Source organism: Biomphalaria glabrata, chromosome 14 (assembly GCF_947242115.1).
Source record: "Biomphalaria glabrata chromosome 14, xgBioGlab47.1, whole genome shotgun sequence".
NCBI lineage: Eukaryota > Metazoa > Mollusca > Gastropoda > Planorbidae > Biomphalaria > Biomphalaria glabrata.
In genome coordinates, this window is record NC_074724.1 from 6,449,492 (window position 1) to 6,472,902 (window position 23,411).

General features: G+C 32.8%; 1 protein-coding gene across 6 annotated transcripts; it reads left to right on the forward strand.

Annotated features, from left to right (window-relative positions):
- The first annotated feature begins 1,040 nt into the window (after positions 1–1,040).
- LOC106064814 (uncharacterized) lies at positions 1,041–22,745 on the forward strand. 6 transcript variants are annotated; one of them, XR_008774648.1, is made up of 9 exons: positions 1,041–1,177; positions 2,729–2,801; positions 7,019–7,200; positions 9,474–9,675; positions 9,846–10,127; positions 11,579–16,996; positions 17,130–17,250; positions 17,666–17,702; positions 19,672–22,745. XR_008774648.1 is itself a non-coding variant. In XM_056010066.1 (9 exons), the coding sequence occupies exons 4-9, from the start codon at positions 7,198–7,200 to the stop codon at positions 19,759–19,761; spliced, it is 735 nt and encodes a 244-aa protein (XP_055866041.1). In that variant the 5' UTR covers positions 1,041–1,177; positions 2,729–2,801; positions 3,682–3,751; positions 7,019–7,197; the 3' UTR covers positions 19,762–22,745. The 6 variants fall into 6 exon arrangements, 5 of the variants coding, with proteins under 5 accessions (XP_055866041.1, XP_055866036.1, XP_055866038.1 ...); XM_056010066.1 differs by lacking the exon at positions 11,579–16,996 and adding an exon at positions 3,682–3,751; XM_056010061.1 differs by lacking the exon at positions 11,579–16,996.
- Positions 22,746–23,411: the final 666 nt, after the last annotated feature.

Here is a 23,411-nt window from a genome sequence, read left to right on the forward strand (position 1 = left end):
TTTATTTTTATTACATATTAAGAGAGAGAGAATAAGACAGACAGAGACAAAGGGGACTCTAAAAATTATTTATGTGGGAGATAAAATTAAAATTTTTATGAACTATTATAAGACAATATATTACATGTTTTATTTTAGTAGATTAAGATGGCGTTAGAATGTGTGGAGACAACCACTCCTGCAAATAAAATGTAAGTCTTTGCCATGAAAAATTAAAAGACAAACTGTGTTAATACACGTCTTGTTTGTTAAAAATGAGTTTGTAGCTCTTCGCCCAAAATTATCTTTAAGTTTTTAATGTACATTTCAGTTTTTTATGTACATTATTTACACTCATTTTATTTTTAAGCGTCCCCCCCCCCCCCATGAAAGGTTTTGTGGGAAATGTCCGTCTCCGTGTAATACTCTTAGATTTCAATAGCTAGAACAGAAATTTAAAAAGTAGAAAATATTGCTAAAAGATTATTTAAAATAACTCTTCTGTGATATACACTTAAGGTAGTTATCTTGCGATTAGACTAAAACTATATTTATCGATAATAGGTTATTAGCTCGTTATTAAGTTAAAAACAAGGCCTAATGAATCTTTATTTTATTTTTATTTTTAAATTTAGACAATCAAAAAAAAAATCATATCTTGAATATTTATTGCAAATAGAGAGATCCGATGGGCGCCTCCTGTGAGTTTTATGTGATAACACAAACTCTCTTTGTAAACGTGTTTTTTTTTTATGATTTTTAGATTAATCGTTAAAAAACATCTACATTTTAGTCGAAATTTTTATAGGAAAATGATCTATGCGTGCTTTCATACGTTCATTGTCAAGTGTCTGGAAGTAAACACTGATAAAAGAGAACTTTTTTGGTTTAATCAAAGAAAACAATAGCTTAATGTCTTTGTTTCAATTCAATTATCTGGATCAAGAAAAAAAAAATTCATGTAAAAGCTATATCTAAAACAAAAAAACACACAAAAAACATAACTATGTGTGTGTGTGTATTTTTGTCTCTCTCCCTCTCTCTCTCTCACACACTCAATTTATCTATTCATGTCAAGTGTGTGTTTACTTAAAAAAAAAAGGGATTTCCCGTTATTATTTTCTCTTCTTCGAATCTACCGCCTTTTTTATAATTTTATAATCATCTGTTTAATAATCAATATTTAAGCCAAAAAAAGGTATTTTTTTTTAAATTTATTAATGACTTAAATACATTATCTACATTATTTTATTGTATTTTTTTTAAATTAAAGCTTTGTTATATTGGTTATTTACTGATGTTACAATTACATATTTAAAATTGTGTTTAGATATTCAAGGTTTGTATGTGCTTCAAACAAAATTTTATATATAAACTTTATTTTAAAAAAAATAAAACTGATGCACATATTAAAATCTGGGCCACATTTATTTAGATGAGCACTCAAAGGAACTCTTTTAATTTTTTTTTTTTTTTTTGCCAAGTCTCTATGTCTGGTGTCTGGGTGGAACCAGAGCTTTCAAATATGGCGTTTTTATTATAATTCATATAAAATACAGACTTTAAATTAAAAAAGAAGATGATTACGTCCTACGCGTCATGCATCTAGTCATGCATGTTAACCAATGACTTAAATTCTTCTAAGTCACTGTTTTTCCCTAGGCAACCCATTCCATGCTCTAATAGCACTAGGTAAGAAAAAGTATTTGTACAAATTTATCCTAGCATATGGGACGAGGAATGTGCCTTGATCTTTGTCTTAATTAGGTTTTGTTTATCAAAGTGGTTGCTAAGTTGTAGAGTCTTTGACATGTTGCCTCTAAATTGCTATTATGTATAGCAATTATTGAGAGATATAGTAGTAAGTTCTTACACTTGGATAAGTTGCTTTAAAAAGAATATATATATATAAATATATATGCATTTTCTAATTATTACAGCAGTGGCATACCAAGCAAAATATTTTTTTAAAATCCTTTAAAAGAGAAAAAACGTTTAAAATAATCAATATTTAACATTTAATTAGTTAGTACTAAAGGATTAATTATAAATTATAAATAACTAGTAATAAACTATTTTTTTAAATTGATTTATGTGTTGTTTATGCAATGAATAATTGTGCACAGTTTCAACTTGATTTAAAAGAGAATGTTAGCGAAATAACGTGTACAAACTTTCTTTTCCAGACAGACAAATAAACATACAGAGTTAGTTAATGTAAGCTTTGTATAAAAAAAGGTCAATTTAAAAAAAAAGAAAATAAGCATGTCGTCTGCTTGAAATTGGCTTTTGTGCAAAAAGGAAAGTAGCAGGACAGTTTTCTTAACGCCAAGTAACGACTAAAACGTTTTTAGGTCTATTGGGAGAATACTGATCTTACTGAAGTAAATAATGCGGGTATAGAATCGCACTGGTGAAAACGTATTACAATATTTTCTTATACAGAAATATTTGAATCCATCTTGTTTCGGACGCCACTTGCAATGACGGTGCGAGACAAAAAACATGTTCACTTTAATTACGCATTTAAAAAAAAATATTGGTAATATTGGCTCTTGATAAAGATTTATAACTAAACTATATTTTATCTCTTTAAAAAACCCGTGAAAGGGGTAGATGCAACTTTATCTGTAAGAGAAACGCTATCTACCCTCTGCCCTGTAGAGTCGAGTGTAAATAGCCGTTTCTTCTTTTTTGACACATTGTTTGTCCACAGAGAACATATAAATCTACACATTTTTTTTAACAGAGCCATGATTAGGAAATGGAACCCTTATGGATATCAAAATATAAACTCGTTTTTATCATGTTTATAATATCCGGTAAGATCATCATTTTGTATTTTCTTTTTTAAAAACTCTCTTAGCATTTTGCTATATTTGTTGCTTCAAGTTTGTTTTTTTTTTTTTGTTTGTTTTTTTTTTTGCTTTCTGGCTTTCTGTTATCTTATAATTAGTTTTGACAATCACAGTACTATTTAACTATTAAATATCTAATGCTTATAAAACAATTTGAAACTAAAATAGAAATAATAAATTTTTAAGTAAGTTGTGGCTTTGTTAATACATTGAGGAGCATTGTATGATGCTAGAATTTAGTATTAAAGGTATTAGTCAGGATTATTACTAAGTTGAATTGTTTTGATACTGATGTCCATACTTCCGAAATAATTGCTTATAAAAAAAATTATAAACGATAACCCTAAACTTACCATGACGATTTTATACAATATGTTTCTAAATCGTGTTAATGTTGTCATGTTTATATATGGTAGAGATGCAGAATAATGTTTACTTGCATCTAGTGCATAGAGGTATGTATTTTGAGGTGGTTCTCTCAACTCTCAGGAATGATTCTGAGCAATGGCAATTTAACAGAAAGTAACTACAATTTCATTAACGCTTCCACAAAAGATGGCTGCGCTCCATCATCGGAATACTATAGCGAGAATGTTCTACAAATTGCGATGTTGTTGCAAACACTAATAGACCGACAGCTAAGCTAAGCAGGGCATAAATGCCTTTATCTTTGTGTCTTTCTGATTATTTTTTATTCGAAGATTATGGTGAAGTGTTTTATGTATAATTGCTACTTTACTTTTAAGTCTTCTATCCTGAAGGCTTTCTAAATTTAGTGATTTTATTATAGGTGTTACTCTTGTCGAATGTGAATATTCACTGCTCTATTTTGTGTCTGTTCCAGTTTCTTAATGTTTTCTTGAATTGAGGGATCCCAAACAGAGGATGCATATTCCATTATTGGCCTAACCAAGGTTAAATAACATTTTAGTTTTATATTCTTATTTGATTTATATTCTTTTTCATAAACCCAAAAGTCTTTTTTGATTTATTGATAGTTTAATCAATATGGGGATTCCATGACAGTTTTTCATTTTTTAAACACCTATATATTTTACGTTTTTAGTCTGCGTCATTGGCTTACCATGAATAAGATTAGTGGAATTTATTTGTTTTAGTTTTGTTGTTACTCTTAATAACTGACATTTTACCGGGTGGAAAGACATGCTCCAATTTGAATCTAAGTTCTGTTATTCGTCTCATTCTCTTTGTAAAATTTCTGTATCTTGTTCTATTTGTATTGTTCTATATATTACGCAATCATCTGCAAATAATAATTTAATAATAATTTTGCCTGCGTTTGTATGTAGGTGGCAACTGGGAATGTTTAGCTGAGTGAAATACTGTAGTCCTCTTCCATCTTTGAACCTTAAGCAAAGAATTATGATTATTTTAAGAGTATTAGCTAGGAAACAGCTCCATCATTAAGTGACCAATCTTTCTATCGACAATTTAATAATATATTTAAGTAAAGTGAGATCTATTTTATATACCTTTTTATCTATGAGACAGATTATATTAATCTCAACTGTTTCTATAGCCAAACGTTAACTAACTAGTGTGTCATGTGGGCATCACAAAGCCCTACAACCTTTTTTTACCTTTCCTTTGTATGTGAAAGCTGTGGACAGAGTGGCTAAACGCTCAGCTTCTGAACCAGGGGTCCTTTGTTTAAATCTCGGTGAAGACTGGAATTTTATTTATTCAATTTTGGGATTTTTAGGGTGCCCAACTCTAATGGATACCTGACTTTAGCCGGGAAAGCTGTTGGTCGTTGTACTGATCACATGAAACCCTGCTCGTTAAACGTTTTGTCAAAGAAGCAGATGGTAATTATTAATCGCAATATTCTCATGGAATGATTAATAGCGTTTGATTAATGTTAACATGAAACCAAAAAAAAGCGAATTCACAGATAAATAGGTTTGTATTTAGCAAACCTGAACTACTGGCCCAACTTGCACAGTCTACTGTAGCACTTGCAAAATTCGATTTCGAAAGACAACGGCATAACCCTCGACACCGAAATCAGAGGGATGTGCTCCCTTCTCACATTCATTTATATGCTTGTGAGTCTTGGACGCTGACTGCAGAGCTAGAGATGAGTATGAAGTTGAGATGCTACAGAAGGATCCTAGGTATGACATTTAAAGACCACATCACAAACAAAGATGGCTTTTACAGCAATAGGACCCAACGATGACCTACTAACTACTGTAAACAAAAACACAAGCTAAAACTCTATAACGATATTAAAAGGTCTTCAGGGCTCCCAAAGACATTCCTTCGGTGAACAGTACCAGGACAAGAAGAAAAGGCAGATAGAGAAATTAAGATAAATTAAATCTGAACGGCCTGCCATTGAAAGAGGTTCTATCCATGACAAAAGACAGAGAGAGATGTAGAAAGACGGCCAACAGAACGTGTGCGTTGTCCCAGCTGTTTCTACAGACTAAGGGATACGTAAATTTGAAGTAACCTTCGTTTCCAATATTAGACAAATTCTTGTTTCTTGTTTCTATTATTCTCATGACAATTTTGCCAGGGTTAAATAACGGTATCTCAGATCACGCATATGAAAAACGTTAAATCTCAATATTTAACTCTAATGTGTCACATAAGACACATAATATAGTATCCGTATACGTGCGTAGGCTATATTTTTGTTCACTTGCGTATTAATTTTGGGTAGTGCTGCCACCATCTTTATTAGATTCAATTTGACATGCGCATTAGCCCATCTCAACCCTTTTAAATACAATTCCTTTTTTTTTTTTTCAATGAACTCTTCTAAGTATCATTAAAATGACAAAAAAAAAAAAAGAAAATGCCTTGTACACTACTGGAGGATAAATGTTTGAACCTCAGAACACAGTAAAACGCTTTAGGTCGAGCTCAGCTTCTTACCTGCTTACAGTGCTCCCCAGATTCCATAGTGAAACATACTACCTGTCCAATACTATCTTCAGAAAATAACATACTACTATACAAATCACTTACAATTACCTACGCAACAATATTTCATCACCCCCCCCAACCAAAAAAGAACAACACGATAGTAAAGTTCTAATAAACATTTAATTTTAAATTAAGAATCTAAATATATCTTTAAACATTATGCAAAATAAAATAAAGCTTGTCTTCGAGTCTGATTAATGAGTATTTCCCGTGGCTATGCAACCCCAGCTGTGGCCAACATAGTTAGCCACATCCAGCGCATGCTTATCCATTGTCCGCCGGTGATTGATTTAGATTTTCTTTTCGCCGTCTACGTTTGTCCTCGGTAGCACATTTTCTATTGGTCTCAAACGTATCCCGTATCTTTGTAAGTGACCTCGAACTGTCTCGATCTGAAGCCGCATGCAATCATGCAAGTAAGAGCATTTGCTGGTCTTAAAAGCGTTTCCGTGGGACATCTCTGTTTCATTGACCACCTTTTTGCTCCCCTTCCCCACCCCCCCACCCCCCCCCCCAAAAAAAAAAAAAAAAAAAAGACTGCTTTTGGCATACGTTCTACCCTGCCCAGCGTAACTGTCGGACCATAAGAAGTCCTCTATACTGTCCATAATGTCGTTCGTAAGGACATCGCTGTTTGTATTGCGATCTAGCCATGGCAATAACGAAATTTTTCTTGTTGGGTCCCATTGGGCTAAAATTGAAAAACACAGGTTTAAAGGCTGATTACATATTGTATGTCGATAAGCGTTTTTGAAACTGTGGGGCGCTCCTTGAAAAGATGAAAGGAGTTGCAGGACCCAACTTACTGAAAATGATGTTGGAAAGCGGTGTTATTTTATGGATAAATAATCTACATTGAAGATAATTAAGTATACATTTAGTAAAACATTATCAATTTTTTAAGTTCCGCATTTAGTCTCTGCGCTCTTAGGGCAGATGTTGTAAAGCTCAACTGTTTCTCTGGACGACATTTTATAAAGATACAATGTGGCTAGCACAACGATCAACCGCCATTACTTTCCACAAGTAATGTCACTTCCCATTAGAGTTTTGTGTGCTCCTGGACGTCCTAAAACACCTGCAGCTTAAAATCAGAGTTGATCCCCAAGCAGTATTTTCTATTAAAGTTAACATCAAAGATGTATTATGACTTTTACTCATTTTTTTCATAATTTTTAGTAACAATAGATTTTTTTTACAATACATTTATTTATTTGTTCCAGAATTGAGTTGTGAAAAGACAATTACTTTGACACAGGAGAACCCTTACAACCAGAATCAGACGTTTTTCAACAACGAACACAATTTTGTTTTCCATAGTCAAGTGACTGTCACAGAAGACATAGAATCGTTTAGTGAGATAAACTTCCAAATCAAATCCAAAACCTATAAGGACTTTCAAATGGTAATAACAAATAATAGTGTGTGGCATTTTAAACACTGTTATTACTTTTCTAGGTTATAAAATAATTTGTAGCTTAGTTTTCGTATCTTTGATCTAACCCTACAAAAACTACACTAGTTTTATTTATTTACCAGGAACTGCCTTCAAATAGAAAAAGAGAAATAGAATGCAAAAAAAGAATAATTAATCAGCAATGGTAGATAAAAAATAGCAATTTTTTATTCCGCCCTAACTTATGGCCGACCCGTAGACTATATAATACTGGATCTAGATATTTGAAATAGATATAACAATCTAGATGGGTGATAATCCTGGAGAATTTAGATGGTACTCAAAATACTCCTGAACGTCTATTTGTTAATTTATGTATAAACAATTCAATGAATATATGTAGCAAAATATGTGACGTAGCTGTGTTCAGGATATAGATTTGTCTAGACCAGGGGTTCTCAAACATTTTGAACCGGTTACCTCTTTATATAGTCAATACTTCCCCACGAGCCCTAATGAGGAAAAGTACATAAATACATATTATTTAAGTAACTAATGTACACAAATAAAACACATTTTGTTGCAAGGGTGGGAAGCGTGGTCGAGAGGCCAAGTACGCTTGAACTTGGCTTGGCTTGGCTACCTAGAAGGGGGCTCGAGGTTCGACACCCGATTCGGGCAGAGTTGTGTTTACTGAGCGCCTAAAGGCAGCACGGAAAACCAACTCCAAGATACCCCCTCCCCACCACCGGTCCACAAATGAGATTGGACCAAAAGCGCTCTGAGCATGCTATAAGCATGAAAGTAGCGCTATATAATAATAATTTAAAAAAAAAGGTGTTTATTGATATTATAATTTTTTATTTAAATAAAAGTACGAAGTACGTTGTATAAAGATGGGCAAGCTGTCGGAAACAATGACCCATAGCTCTTTCTGTAAATTTGGAATATATTTGTGTAACCAGAATTTGTAGTATTTATGTTCAAAGATTGGTTTACGCTTCTTGTTTGTGAATACTTTAATAAGATGCTTCTGCATTATTATTGATTCATCTGTAATTGGGTTGACCTACGCAAAGCAAGAGAAAGAAAATTAAACTCATGACATTTGCGTTGTCTACGAAGGATCTTGAAAATCACATAGAAAGAAAAAGTGTGTAATACTGAAATCCTTGTGAGAACGAGCCTTCCCAGAATCTTTCAGTCCTCAGGCAACGCCGCCTGCGCTGGCTCGGACATGTTCGCCGGATGGAGGACAATCGCATCCCGAAAATCATTCTGTACGGTCAGCTTGCGTCTGGCTCAAGAAAAACTGGTCGCCCCCACTTCCGTTACGTGGATATGATAAATCGGGATTTAAAAATCAGTGAACATTGATACTGACAATAGGGAAGACACAACACTAGACCACACTAATCGGAAAGAGACGGTGACCAAGAAAGCTATGGAAAACGAGAAAACATGGGCCTTAGCTGTTGTGAAAAATGGCCAGCTCCTCTGCCACCAAAGCGAAATCACCTTGAAATGTATATGTGGACGAGAGTGTTTTTCCAAAATAGTGCTTCATAGCCATATGAAAAAGTTTTCGAGATGAACAACAGTCGTTCTACGACTGAATGAGGCCAATATAAGACACTTTTAATTAGAAATAAAAAGTTTTCATGTTTTTCCTACTACGAGAGCTTTACTTTCGTTAAAAAAGACAGTAGATATGCTATGGGACCACTTGCTACAACATTACCATCCACTATCATTGACGATAAGAAGCTAGATGCCGCAAATGAATTCTTCAATCTTGGATTAACAATTCCAGATGACCTGTCTCTAAAAAAGGAGATCAGGCTGCATCGATGTTTACAAGACTCCGACAAAGAGTTTGGAAAAAATCGTGTTTACTTGTGTACTATTCTGAATTTTCTTAAAGTGTGTACAAAACATAGAAAGAGAGAGAAAGAGGGAGGGGGAAAGAGAAAGAGGAATGAAAGAAAAAGATCGAGAGAGAGATATATAAAGAGAGTGAGAAACAGGAAAAAGAGAAAGAGGAGAGAACGAGAAAGTGGAGAGAGAGAGAGAGAGGAAAGAGAGAGAGAGACAAAAGAGAGAAAGAGAAAAAAGGATAAGAAAGAAATAAAAAAGAAAAGAGAGAAAGAGGAAATAGAAAGATAGATAAAAAAAGAGAGAGAAGAGCAGAAAGAGTAGAGAAAGAGAGAGAGATTTACCAAATAATCACTATGTATTTAAGCAATAATTTTACCTTTCTTCTTATCGTCGATAACTGACAGATCTGCTACATTGATGTGGAACTTTGCGAACGCCAAAAGGAAGAAAATTGTCACTGCCAGTACAACAGCACAGACAACATTTATTTGATCACCATCAACATCACAGCTAAAGTATCATTCAGCTTAGGAACTGTACGCGGCGTGCTGATTTTTAAGGATTACAGCGTCTATAGCAATGAGATGAAGCTGCCAATGATCTTCGGTAAGATGTAAGGATAAGCGTAAGGATAAGTGGCTGGGCGGTGTAAAGCAATTATTGATCGAACCGACTGGAACTTGATGGTTTGTGACTTTGTGTCCATTATTTAGAGTTTTTAGACTCACATTGGGACACTAAATACTTCAATATATAAAAGCATGTATTTGTTTCAGCCTATCCAGAGTCTGTTTGTCTGTTTGTAAACGACACAAAAATACCTGACTTGGAGCGGTGCAATGTGACGACAGACAAAGACTTTGCCGTGATTATTTTCTTCTGTTCCTCGGCATCATCTTATAAATTGGAGATTGAAGACGGTATCAGGAGAATGTCCAACGATTCTAACGTCTTAGTACACACAGTGAACACGACAACTCAAAAAGATATAAGACTTTACCAGAGAGACCTAGAATCAAACGTAGTGCTTAGACATTATCAATGTCGCCTCCAAGCAGGTAACAAAATGTGATGTTCACTCTTGTCAGTTTTTATTCTTAGTATACAAATACACTAAGGGAGGGGCTGGTTTAGCCATGGCTGGCTACCCGCCTAGGAGAAGAAAAACTCTGAATTCAAACCTCTTTTGCTGTGAAGCTTTACCAATGATTAGGCTAATTGTAACAGATACACAAAATCAAGGGCTAAAACTGTATGCTAGGTAGATCAATAAAATGTGAACTGTTAATTAGAATATAAAAGGCATTGTTATCTATCTTATATAATACAGACGTTACTTCAAAAAAGAAGATGATTACGTCCTACGCTTCATGCATTTAGTCATGCATATTAACCAATGACTTAAAATCTGCCAAGTCACTGGTTTTCCTGGCTAGCTCAGGCTACCCATTCCATGCTCTAATAGCACTAGGGAAGAAGGAGTATTTGTACAAATTTGTCCTAGCATATGGGACGAGGAATGTGCCTTTATCTTTGTGTCTTTCAGAGTATTTTATTAAATTTTGTTTTTGTATTTGAAGATTATGGTTCAGTGTTTTATGTATGATTGATACTTTACTTTTGAGCCTTCTGTCCTGAAGGCTTTCTAAATTTAGTGATTTTACTAAAGGTGTTACTCTAGTCAAATGTGAATATTCGTTTGTTATGAATCGCACTGCTCTATTTTGTGTCTGTTCTAGTTTCTTAATGTTTTCTTGAGTTGAGGGGTCCCAAACAGAGGATGCATATTCTATTATTGGCCTAACCAAGGTTAAATAATATTTTAGTTTTATGTTCTTATTTGATGTATAGAAATTTCTTTTAATAAATCCTAATGCTTTGTTTGATTTTTTTGTAGTTTCATCAATATGTGGATTCCATGACAGTTTTTCATTTATTATAACACCTAGGTATTTTGCGTTTTTAGTCTGTGTTACTGACTCTGGTTACTGGTTACTTGTTCTGGACATAATATCAAAATAAAGCCTAGTAATAAATCCGGTCATAATAAACAATAAAAAGACTAGAAGCAAATCAACAAGCGCAGCCGGTGCATACTGCTAGTAGTCACATATATATGATTTTGAAAAAAAAAGTATGTTAATTTTATAATCATTAGTGTGTAACTTATATTTTTATTTTATATAAGGCTTTTCAAAGTCCTTCATTTTGACTACAACCCACACAAAAAAAAACTACATAGAATACTTTTTTATTTTTTGTTTATTTTTGCTTAATTTTGTATTGTCTCATTGTTTATCCTAGCTGATACAATCAACGCATGTCAAGCTCTAATGTTCTTCTTACCTTAAAAATTAATGACACTATTTTAAAAAAGAAAAAAAAATGAACAATAATGTTCGCTCTAAGCCAGTGTTTTTAAAGTGTGACAGGATGTTGTAGGTAGTGTTTGAGAATTTTTTTTTCTTCTTAAAAATTTAAATTTGGGAATTAAATTGGTCTATCCCAGTATAATAGGTTATCCATTTGTTACTCGAGAACCTCATGAGGTAAGTACTAGAGGCGTATTTTTATAAAGCTTATATTGACTTACTCTGTCTATCTATTAAAAAGTTCGCACACGCTATTTCTCCTACACCCAGACTAGGATTGTGCTGAATTTTTTTTTGTACAATTATTTCTTTTACTTAACAATACAAGACAGTACAAAATAATTAATTAGTTGAATTACTATTGGTAATTAATGGTTATATTTTTGGTATATTGAAAAATGAAAAATAATCGTACTTGACAGAAGTGGTGGTATAAGTTGAATCAGTCCCCTTGAAAACTCTTGAGCCCTGGGAGAACATTTTTATGCTTAAAAAATATTATGCAAACAAGATTGAAGCAGAGACTGAAGAGTTTGTGTTTTATCTTGCTGTTGAAATGTGTTTTTACCAAGATTAAATGAACTCACTCTGTCTGTAGGGTACTCATTTGTACACGTTATTTCTCCCACTTTTCATTCTCATATAAAAATGAGCTTTGCACAAAAATTCATGGTCCCTACCAACACAAGAATCAATTGTAAAAAGTTGACCAATTATTTCATGAATTAGTCAAAATAAGTCTTTTTATTTTAATAAAGAGACAGTACCAGCTAAATTTGAAACTAACAGCAGATAACTATGTAACCTTTCATTTTTTTAGCACTTGTCTAGCTCGGCGGCTAGCGTGTCGGCCTTCCATCAATCAGGCTTGAGTTCAAGACTTTGAAATTAAGTTGTGCAGCTGTAAAGAAAAAACTTTCGAAAGCCATCAGGATAAGTTTCTCTTGAAACCTACTCCATTCCCTTCCCTCCCCATCTGGTCCACACGAATGGTTACACTTTAGCGCTTTGAGCATGTTAACATTATGAAATCGTGTTAAACCAAAGCCATCATTTAAAATATTTTCTATTTCACACATTTAGTACTGTTATTCTAGGTCTGTTCTGAATAAATTATTAAACAAAGAAAAGTTCTATTCTCAGACGATCTATAATGCAGATGATATAAAGCTCAACTGTTTCTATGGCCCACGGCTAACGAGGGTGTCATGTAGCCAGCACAACAACCAACCGTCTTCAAAGAAATAAATAAATATCCCAAAATTGAAAATCCCTGTCTTCAAAGTAATTGATAAATTTACAATTAATATACGCTTTCTTTTTTTAAGTTTTGTTTTCTTGCTGGCTAATTATTGTTTTTGTGTTTTGTTATGCTGCTTAGGGCGCAAGTGAGAATTGTTTATTGCTGTACTGTCACAGTCTTAGTTGACATTGCATGATCTTAAGTTCACGTCATGTTAATAGTTTAAAAGACACGTGGAATTCCTGATGTAGAAAACAGGAAGTAGAATGAAAAGTTGACTTTGAGTTCAGTCAAAATCAAGTAAGTAAGGTCTTGCTCCCGGTACAGGAAGGTTGGACGTTTCCTCCTGGACTGGTGGATATGTATGCATATAGCATGAGAGTCGAAGGACTAGTCATTGTTGATTAATAATATTTGAGAGTTGACTTCATTATGTGCTTATTGAATATTAAGGTATTATTCGTATTTCAATGGATATCTATAGTTGAAGCTCCAGTGTCACTAGTAGTAATTGTTCTTATTGTTACCCGCTGAGATGCGGACGTGATTTGTTGTTAACGTATTGGATACTTTTGATACTGCTGTTATGCGGATATGATTATTATTTCTTGACTTGTAGCACTAACAAGGAGTGCAGTATACTATTATTCTGTTGTAAATAAAATCTTCATGTTGTCTGCTGAACGGACTTGAGTCAGTCGTATAGTGTTTGTCTCGTCACGTGTCTAGAGCACTTCAGGAAGTAAGAACCCAGTATTACACCATTCAATCAGTCTCTGGTATTCGTCATGTCATTCATTGACATTTTTGGTGGACAGTATGTTGTGTGCTAGACACGCACGGACTCAACTCAAACACCACTCAAGCGAAACCAGTCACAAGTATTCAAGTAGATCATCATTGAACTAACCTGAACTAACCTGAGCCTGCACTTTTTCACCTGTTGACCTGACCCGTATGTACTAGAGTCCACTTTATCATTGACCAATTCGAACTTAACATCAATAGCTTGTATATTTTAAACCTGGTCAATGCTTATTGCTTATTGAGATTGAGCACGGCGTGACATCACCATCGGCAGAAACCGAAGACAGCTGACATTTGTGTGGGTGAAAAACTCAAGGCGTCGCTCGAAGACAGCTGATACATTTGTGCGGGTGAAAAACTCAAGGCGTCGCTCGAAGACAGCTGATACATTTGTGTGGGTGAAAAATTCAAGGCGTCGCCTGAAGACAGATGATACATCGTTTCCACGTGAGCGCTCGTCACCAACTTTTGACACGCTCTTGCATTGTCGAGGTTTCACCTTACATTGCTATACAGAAGGTCCTCCATTTAGACCTCTGTTCACTTATGGTCATTCTGTTTTTTCAGAGACGTTACATATTTGGATTATCTAAGCTGAAGTCTTCCACTTAAGTACTGTTGGATTTATTGGATTATTTATACGAATGTTCAAGTACTTTTGGATTATTGATCTTTGACGTTGAAGTTGGACTAACTTGTACCTATTGGCGCTCTCCTAGTCATCGTTGTACACCGAAGAAACACGTGCCTGCATTACTACACTTAACTCTTGGATTATCTTATTGGATTATTTGGATTACCTGTTGGACTTGTGTTAATTGTAAAGGTCAAGAGAAAATATTTTTTGACATTACTTGAGCATTTGAGCCCTCTTATGGCATATGACTGGATTATTTTACTACTACTTTGATGCTCACATTGATGTGTATTCTCAATCGGATTACTTAGTTACCTTACCCATGGATTATTATGGAACTACTCAAGCTGTATTTGTATTTGACAAGCTACAAAAGAAAGAATCTGTAAGTAATAATTAAGAATTGGATATATGATTAATAAAGTACATTGATTTTGCTGTGGTATAGCAGTAATTGAAGTTGATTATATAGAGAGTTAGTGATAGATAACTCTTGGAACCATATTAATCTGATTTTCATTTTTTATATTTGTTACCTTAAAGGGCGGTCGGCGTGGGTCTGTCTTATGTTTTGAGACTGAAGCGGCACAATTTATTTGTTCCGTTCCATTTCACTTCATCTGATAGGGATCTTTAGGGATTTTCTTTTTGTTCTCCTAGTCCTAATAAGGTCCGAGTAGACCAGCCTTGTTCGGTAGGGACTTCTAGATCATTCAGAAATTTTTTGTTTAGTCGTATTTAGTTTTGTTTGTACAATCGTAGTGTGATTTCTCTTCGTGTTCATATTGTTTGTTCGTGTAAGTCTTGTATTTACACATCTGTGATTCTCCTGTCAAAGTCTTCTATTTATTGATTTCTTTTAAAGCAGACTGTATTGTTATCTATATTGCTTTTGTGTTCGTCACTTATCCTTTAATTTATCTCTTTATTCTCTTATTAATTTATTTTTTGCATTTCATTTTTTCACTGCACGTATAACATCTTACAAGAATATATTTGATGTGTGTCGTCGACACTGATTTTTTTGAGGAGAAGATTGTATTTAATGAGAAACTATTGGAGCATTATTGATGGCTCGTGAAGTAATATATTTGATATGTGTCGTAGACACTGATTTTTGAGAAGATTGTATTGATATGAGAAAATTATTGGAGCATTATTGATGGCTCGTGAAGTAGTATATTTGATGATGTGTGATGTAGACACAGATTTTTTGAGAAGATTGTATTTAATGAGAAACTATTGGAGCATTATTTATGGCTCGTGAAGTAATATACTTGATTTTTGAAAGAACATTGTACTTGATTCATGAAGACTATTGGAGCAATATTGATGACTCAAAGTAATATACTTGATATTATGTAATGTAAACTAATTTTTTGAGAGAAGATTGTAACTTATACATTTGTTAAAGCAACTTGAGTTCACAGTAAGACATATGAGCCAAATGAATATCATGATAACGACCTTCACGCTTTAATATGCTTATGACTTTGATGATTTAGACGTTCCCCATAAATCATCATTGAAGAATATATTTTCTTGACTTTCATGATTTAGTTGCATTGTCAAAACATTGTCATTATTTTTGTACATAAACCATTGAGACAACATACATATTTATTATAGAGATATTTCACTTGCATTGATTTATTTTAAAGAACATTGTCAATATTTTTTCATTTGACCATGTAACCATTGTCAATATTTTTCATTTGATTATGTAACCTGATTGGATAAACTAAGTATATTAGTATACGATCATTTTTCACGGCTGCTCTCACTCTGTTGTAAAATTAATATTGAAAGCATTCTATTGATGAATTGAGAATTTACTTTGAAATTTTGTGTAAAAAAAACATAAACAAGACAACTTGCTTTTTTCAAATAATGTTGACAACTATAGTATAGTCTACACAGACAAATATTTTTTTTCAAATATTGTAAAGCCAAATGAGACCACAAATAGTCTCATCAAAATTTTTGATAGCATGATAAGACATGTGCAAGAGATTATAGCACATATTGTACATTTGTATATATTATTTTTTCTCTCAAAAGATGTGACTATACATTTAATAGTATTATTACTTAAATTTTTTAAAAGATTTTTACAAAATCTTTTTTGAGGGAAAGGGCGTAATGTCACAGTCTTAGTTGACATTGCATGATCTTAAGTTCACGTCATGTTAATAGTTTAAAAGACACGTGGAATTCCTGATGTAGAAAACAGGAAGTAGAATGAAAAGTTGACTTTGAGTTCAGTCAAAATCAAGTAAGTAAGGTCTTGCTCCCGGTACAGGAAGGTTGGACGTTCCCTCCTGGACTGGTGGATATGTATGCATATAGCATGAGAGTCGAAGGACTAGTCATTGTTGATTAATAATATTTGAGAGTTGACTTCATTATGTGCTTATTGAATATTAAGGTATTATTCGTATTTCAATGGATATCTATAGTTGAAGCTCCAGTGTCACTAGTAGTAATTGTTCTTATTGTTACCCGCTGAGATGCGGACGTGATTTGTTGTTAACGTATTGGATACTTTTGATACCGCTGTTATGCGGATATGATTATTATTTCTTGACTTGTAGCACTAACAAGGAGTGCAGTATATTATTATTATGTTGTAAATAAAATCTTCATGTTGTCTGCTGAACGGACTTGAGTCAGTCGTATAGTGTTTGTCTCGTCACGTGTCTAGAGCACTTCAGGAAGTAAGAACCCAGTATTACACCATTCAATCAGTCTCTGGTATTCGTCATGTCATTCATTGACATGTACACAAAATAAACCTTGTGTGTCTGTAAACTGGAGTTATTAAGTTTATTTTCTGAAAGTTTTGAGAAAGCTTGAACAAAAAACAAAGTACTTGACAATTTTATTTTTTAATTTGTTTGATTTATCTTGGCATTTTAGTTAATACCAAGATATTTAAGAATATTCAGTATCTTCAAATATATTGTTAGCAAATATTAATTTTCTATTATCTGTTTATCAGTTACCCAATTCCAGATATATAGCCATCAAAGTGACTGCTTTTTACAAAATGTCATAGTTTCGTCTTTATGTGCAGCGTTGCTGATTATTTTCCTGAGTCTTGGATTTATTATGTATTACAAGTAGGTTTTATTGTAATGTAGTGACTATACATTATGACTTTTTTGTGTGCTTTATTTAAAATAGGAAATTCAATATTCCATTTTAGATTTACGTATAGGGATTTCCTAGGTGATCGCTACTTAAATGTATGTATATATATATATATATATATATATATATATATATATGTGTGTCTGTGTGTGTGTGTGTACACTGCTTCTTTTTTTGTGACGGTACGCACAGATACGGCTTACATTTGGTGCCTTTTGCTATGTGGGGAAAAAGTATTACTTTTCTTGTATTTCAATTTGTTAGTAGTTAAAAGTTTAAAAATATCAAATGCCACAATGTATATATAGTATTTAGAATTATAGCCTAGTAAAATATATAAGTGATAACCATAATATGATCATATTATTCTAACATTATCTCTAGATACAAGTTTAACGAAGAAAAAAGGAAAAACATTAATGTAAGTGCCTGGTAACAAATAGCATAACTATAAAGGCTACATCTTTTTTTATACTATATATTATTAACGTCACTTATGTTAATTTTTGTAATCTGCACTTAATTTCTATCTTCTTTATACACCTGCATTTTTATACCCGTTATTTTCGTCATTCTTTCAATTATCTCAAGATTATTTTTGCATTATGTTGCCAGTTGTTAATAGACTTCCTCTATATTTCTTTTCACCAAACCTTCTTAATTATTTTACCAATCTTCCCATTAGAAAGCAGACTGGCCATGTGGCATGTGGGAGTTTCAGCAAACACCAATATGTCCCAAAAGGCCAGTCGGTCGTCATGGAACGGAGCGAATTAAATGGCAGAGACAAAAATAAATTAAGTACCTCTTTCAGACCGCGATTTAAAGTGCAGACGATGTGAAGTTATACTGTTCATTTGTCAACTGCACATGACACCCTATTTTTACTTTCAACACCTAGTGGCAGGTAGAGAAGACCATCCCTCTTGTTAAATCTTAAATTAAAGAAATATACGAAGGTTATCTGAATCCATATCCTAGCCGCCTAAAGAACTATAGAAATATAAGAAAAAAGGAATAAAAGGTTAAATAAGAAATAGAGGACTATAGAAAAGAGGTCTAAGACATATGTTACACTGAAAAATATTGGCAGTATGGAATAATCATGTTTGGGTAACGAACCCAATGGAGACGAATCTAGAGCTTCCAAGTCGCTGAACTCCTACCCCCAAGTTTATACATTGAAAATCATTTACTCATTAATTTAAAAAATTCATTTGTAATAGGTACAAGAGTGTATCATTAAGTCATTAATGTGATTCGAAATTTACAGACACTTGTTTTTGACCACAATTTTTGAAGATAGACATATTTTCCTGATCATAAAAAATAGAGCAGTGATATTCATAACAAACGAATATTCACACTTAACCAGAGTAACACCTTTAGTAAAATCACTAAATTCAGGACAGAGGACTCAAAAGTAAAGTAGCAATTATACATAAAACACTGAATCATAATCTTAAAATGCAAAAACAAAATTTAATAAAATACTCTGAAAGACACAAAGATAAAGGCACATTCCTCGTCCCATATGCTAGGACAAATTTGTACAAAATACTTCTTCTTCCCTAGTGCTATTAGAGTACGGGATGGATAAAATGTTTATGTTTTACATGTTTCGGATGTTCCTTCAGAGTTGAAGATAATTACTTCCTAGTCCAAACCTCCCGCAGGACGACGGGGGATGGGAGCGGGCAAGGTTTGAACCCTAGACCATCGATAAATCTGAACGACAGTCCAGCGTGCAAACCGCACGACCAGGCAGCCTGAGGGTTGCCTGAGCTAGCCAGGAAAACCAGTGACTTGGCGGAATTTAAGTCATTGGTTAATATACATGACTAAATGCATGACGCATAGGACGTAATCATCTTCTTTTTTGAAGTAACGTCTTTATTATATAAGATAAGATCATAAAAGCTGTGATGCTTAACCAACGACCTGCGAATCATATGCGGCCCGAGACGGGATGTTATCGAAACGTATATCCACAGTGTAGATTATATTTGTGGAGATTCGGTTTCGATTGGCTTGAAGACTTTATGTTGCACGTGTCGTAAATGTGTTTTGGTTTAGACGTTACAAGATTTAATAGCTCTAATATAATTTATTGGTTTACATAAATCCGTTTCCGCTTAAACAAAAAAACAAATACCCCTTTTCATATGAGTAAATAAATTAGTTGAATTGCTTGGAATTTCAGAAATATAATATAAATTTCAAAAGTATATTGAACATCAAAATAACTTTCTTAAAAAATAATTTCATAATGGTGATTTTAATTGCTTTACGCATTTAATAGTTACGTAGTATTTTCCAATTTGACAAGACAAATTGAAATAAATGATAATTTTTTACATTTTTATAAAACACATTTAATGCATTTACAGGGAAAAGATGTTGATACGAATCCTCGCACTAAACGTCAAACATTGAAGTTCAATTTGGAAAGGTTCTCGCCAGGCAATTCCTCTTGTTAGGTTTGAATTTGATTTATAACAACCTTAAATCTGGAGGTCTGTAAGTAAACGTAAGACTTACATATTTTCAAGACCATTTTATTGTAATGTTGCTGTTTTTTATTTTATAAATATATCCATCTCTTAAGCTTCCACTTGACCAGATTACTTAAGCTATTTTAATGGAAAGCATTTTTTTCCCTGGTGGATCAAACTATTATATTTTTTTCTCAGTTCGTAAACGCAATGTTTTGGCAACATTATTGTAATAATATTCGTCATTTTATAAGTATTTTATAAAACAATCAATATTACAAAAGAACAAAATATTTTTAAATCATATTAAGAGCACAAGCATTCCTTTGCCGTAGCATTTTTTGTGCACATTAATGCATGCATTGCATTATTTGCTAAGCAATTAGCGTTATGTATGCTATGTGACTTTGTTTTATTTCTTTAAGAGATGCGTTTTAATATAAAGTACTTTGTTTTTTTTTAATGAACTATATTTCGTTTTTCTTTCGGAAATATGTTTAGTTTGTTGTATGAAATATATAATTTTTTTTTACATGAAATTTGTATGTGACGATTACTGTTTTTTGTGCCTCATTGTGACAATTTTATAGGCCTAATTAGGGTGGCGTTTACAATACAATGTTTATATTTCTTTTATGTATACATAATGACAAAAACTAATTCAGAATACAGCACTACTTGAGATATATTCTTACAGAACCAATGAAATAATACATTGATAATTTAATAGCAATTAAATATACTAAAAATGAACAATTGAGCTTTTCTATCTTCTGAACTTAAATTTTACTTTTACTAGTAATTGACTTTAAAGATATAAAGTACACAAACAAATATTATGAATTGAGACTCGCTAAATACTCAACCTTTCAGACTAACTAGTTTTTCCCAAATTTAAGATTTTTTTTTAAATCATCTTTTCTATAATCCCAGAAACTTCTATTCTTAATATTGCTATTGGCTATGGCCTTCTAGAAACTGATTTTACGACTTGTTTCCCGACATTTTTCTCTAGTTGGTTAATTATAAATAACACTTGCTAACCATGAGAACTTTTATGGACCTGACATTTTCTAGAAGAAAAAAAAAGGATGTGGTCATAGTATTGATTCGTAACAATGTATGGTATTTAATTTAGATTACTATAGTACTTCCATTTCTTATATGGTCTCTTTATTTCAGTTTTTTTGTAATGAAATATATTTAGTATAGATATAAAATAAGTCTAACTTTTTAATGATATATGTTTATTTTTTTATATGAAACGTCTTCCTCCTATGTAGTAGAGATTAATCTCTTTTTTTGTTTACTGATTGTCGTTTTCTATCTTTTTTTAATATTTTTTTTTTTGAAGTTTATGTTGTTTTACGATTTTGATACAACGCTTTAAACATGTTCAGACAATGAATATTATTCCCTTTGATCTCTTAGCGTTTACAACTATTTTATTAAATGTATTGACAATATACATAAGAACTTCTTAAATGCAAGTTGAAATTACAAATAATGTTGTCAGGTACAGTTAGTCTCTAGTGCTATTAGAGCATGGAATGGGTTTCCTGATTCAGCCAGGAATACCAATGACTTGATATGAATGAGAACATTATATGCGCGATGTTTTTTTTTTATATGTCTCTAGTGTTCCTTGTATTAGAGAGAGAATTTAGTTAGTCACTTGTTTATGAGCGTAAAGGAGAGATGGTGTTTTTGTGCTGTCACAGAGTTGTTATTTTTTCAATAGTTAGTAAACTTATTTTTTCTGGTTAGTAAGAGTCTTCTGGTTTATTTATTGCATATTCGCATGTTAACCTGTATGTATAGTTGATTTTCAGTAATTTTAGTTGTTAGTGTTGAAGTCGCAGCGTCAAGTAACCTCGTTTTCGCTCACAATGTTGTTATGTATATATTTTTTTATTAACGTAACTTACATTACGTGATTGCACCTATGTCATCGATTAAATTACTGCCACAAACTTCAAACCTAAAATGTCCATATTCATCTTCATAATTCTGCAAATTTTTCTTTAATAGATGGAATTTTAACATTTTTACTATAAAAATATTAGGCATTTTATTGTTAAAAATGAATAATATATTTATACTGACTATCGTTTTTACATCAAATATATAACCATCAAATTGTGTTCAAAATTAAGGCATTTAACGTATATATATATTTACTAAACAATCTGTATATAAATATAAGGTATTTTGTATGTATATATATAGTTGTAAACTCAAAATGAATGTGCTATTTTTAAAAAATCGTATTGTAATATAGTTAATTTTGAATTGATTTTGATATCATCTTTTGCTTATTTTGTGTAATAGTAATATCTACATGCTGTTTTCTTTCTTCGAGTTACTGACCACACAATAACTAAATGAAAAAAAAAATATTTCTTAGCAGCTAACAGCAACTAGCTGGATTATTAAACTACAAGCATTTAAATAGTTCCTAAGTCCATTAGCTGCTAATACATCTGTTTATAAAATATAAGAAAACATGCCATAAAAAGCGATTGGTCGTTGTGCTGGCCACATGACACCTTCGTTAACAGTAGAACACAGAAACAGATGACCTTTACATCGTCTGCCCCATAGATCTCAAGGTCTGAAAGGGGAAGTGTACTATTTTATATCATTGAATTTTGGAGTGGAGGAGAAGTTTAGCGTCTGCTCAAATTTTGCTCAAATCAGGCATGAACATGCCTACACAAAATATTTCTCTCGCCTTTTATTGGTCAATGAAAGAAATGTTCTAATTATCGATATAATTATTTTCTTTACTCAAAATTGACCTGTTTGATACGAACAATTTATTTTAGATAAGTTTTATGTTTATTATTTTTTCATGAAGTTTAATTAAGTTAATTATATAATTGTTATCGAAACATATTTGTTTGTTAAACAGTACTTTAAATTGTTACAAATACTGACGCTGCGAGAATAAAAGTTTGGAGTTATTCTGATTCAGTTGTTTACATTTATTCTCAAATGACAAATTAAACAAATGTAGCTACCCATGAAAAGTTTTGCACAATGTCAAGTTTTGTTAGACACAAAATCTATTTTTTCCGATGGCCTTAGGCGAACCCTGGAAAATCGTCGCGAACCACAGGTTGAGAACCCCCTGCATTAGAGAGAGAACGATTTCCGCCCAAGTCTAGAGCCAATATGGAGATGCTGTACTCAAGGCAGATGCCCCTTTGTGTTTGTCATGTCTCCATGTAAATAAACACCCATATCTCGTTCAGAATAATGGTATATCTAGTAATTCAGTGATCACTATTATAATACAATTGAAAAAATAAATTTCATTTCACACAAATATTTGTATTCCAATATTGATTACGATATAGAATCATACAAAATGAACACTTAGCTACTTCTGGACTCTTGGCAACGTGGTTACTTTGACAGTATGAGCCTCCAATAACAACAACTTCAGCAATGGAGTCTTGAGTCTAGTAATACGACGCCAGCACTATAACCCTTAAACAGGGGTCCAAACGTCTTACAGAATCATAAGTCCAAGGAAATGAAACCAAGGTTGTCCATTAGTTAAAACAACAAAGACTATTTTTTTAGTGGCAAACACACGGTTCCAGCTCATCTTCAGAGGGTTAACTACC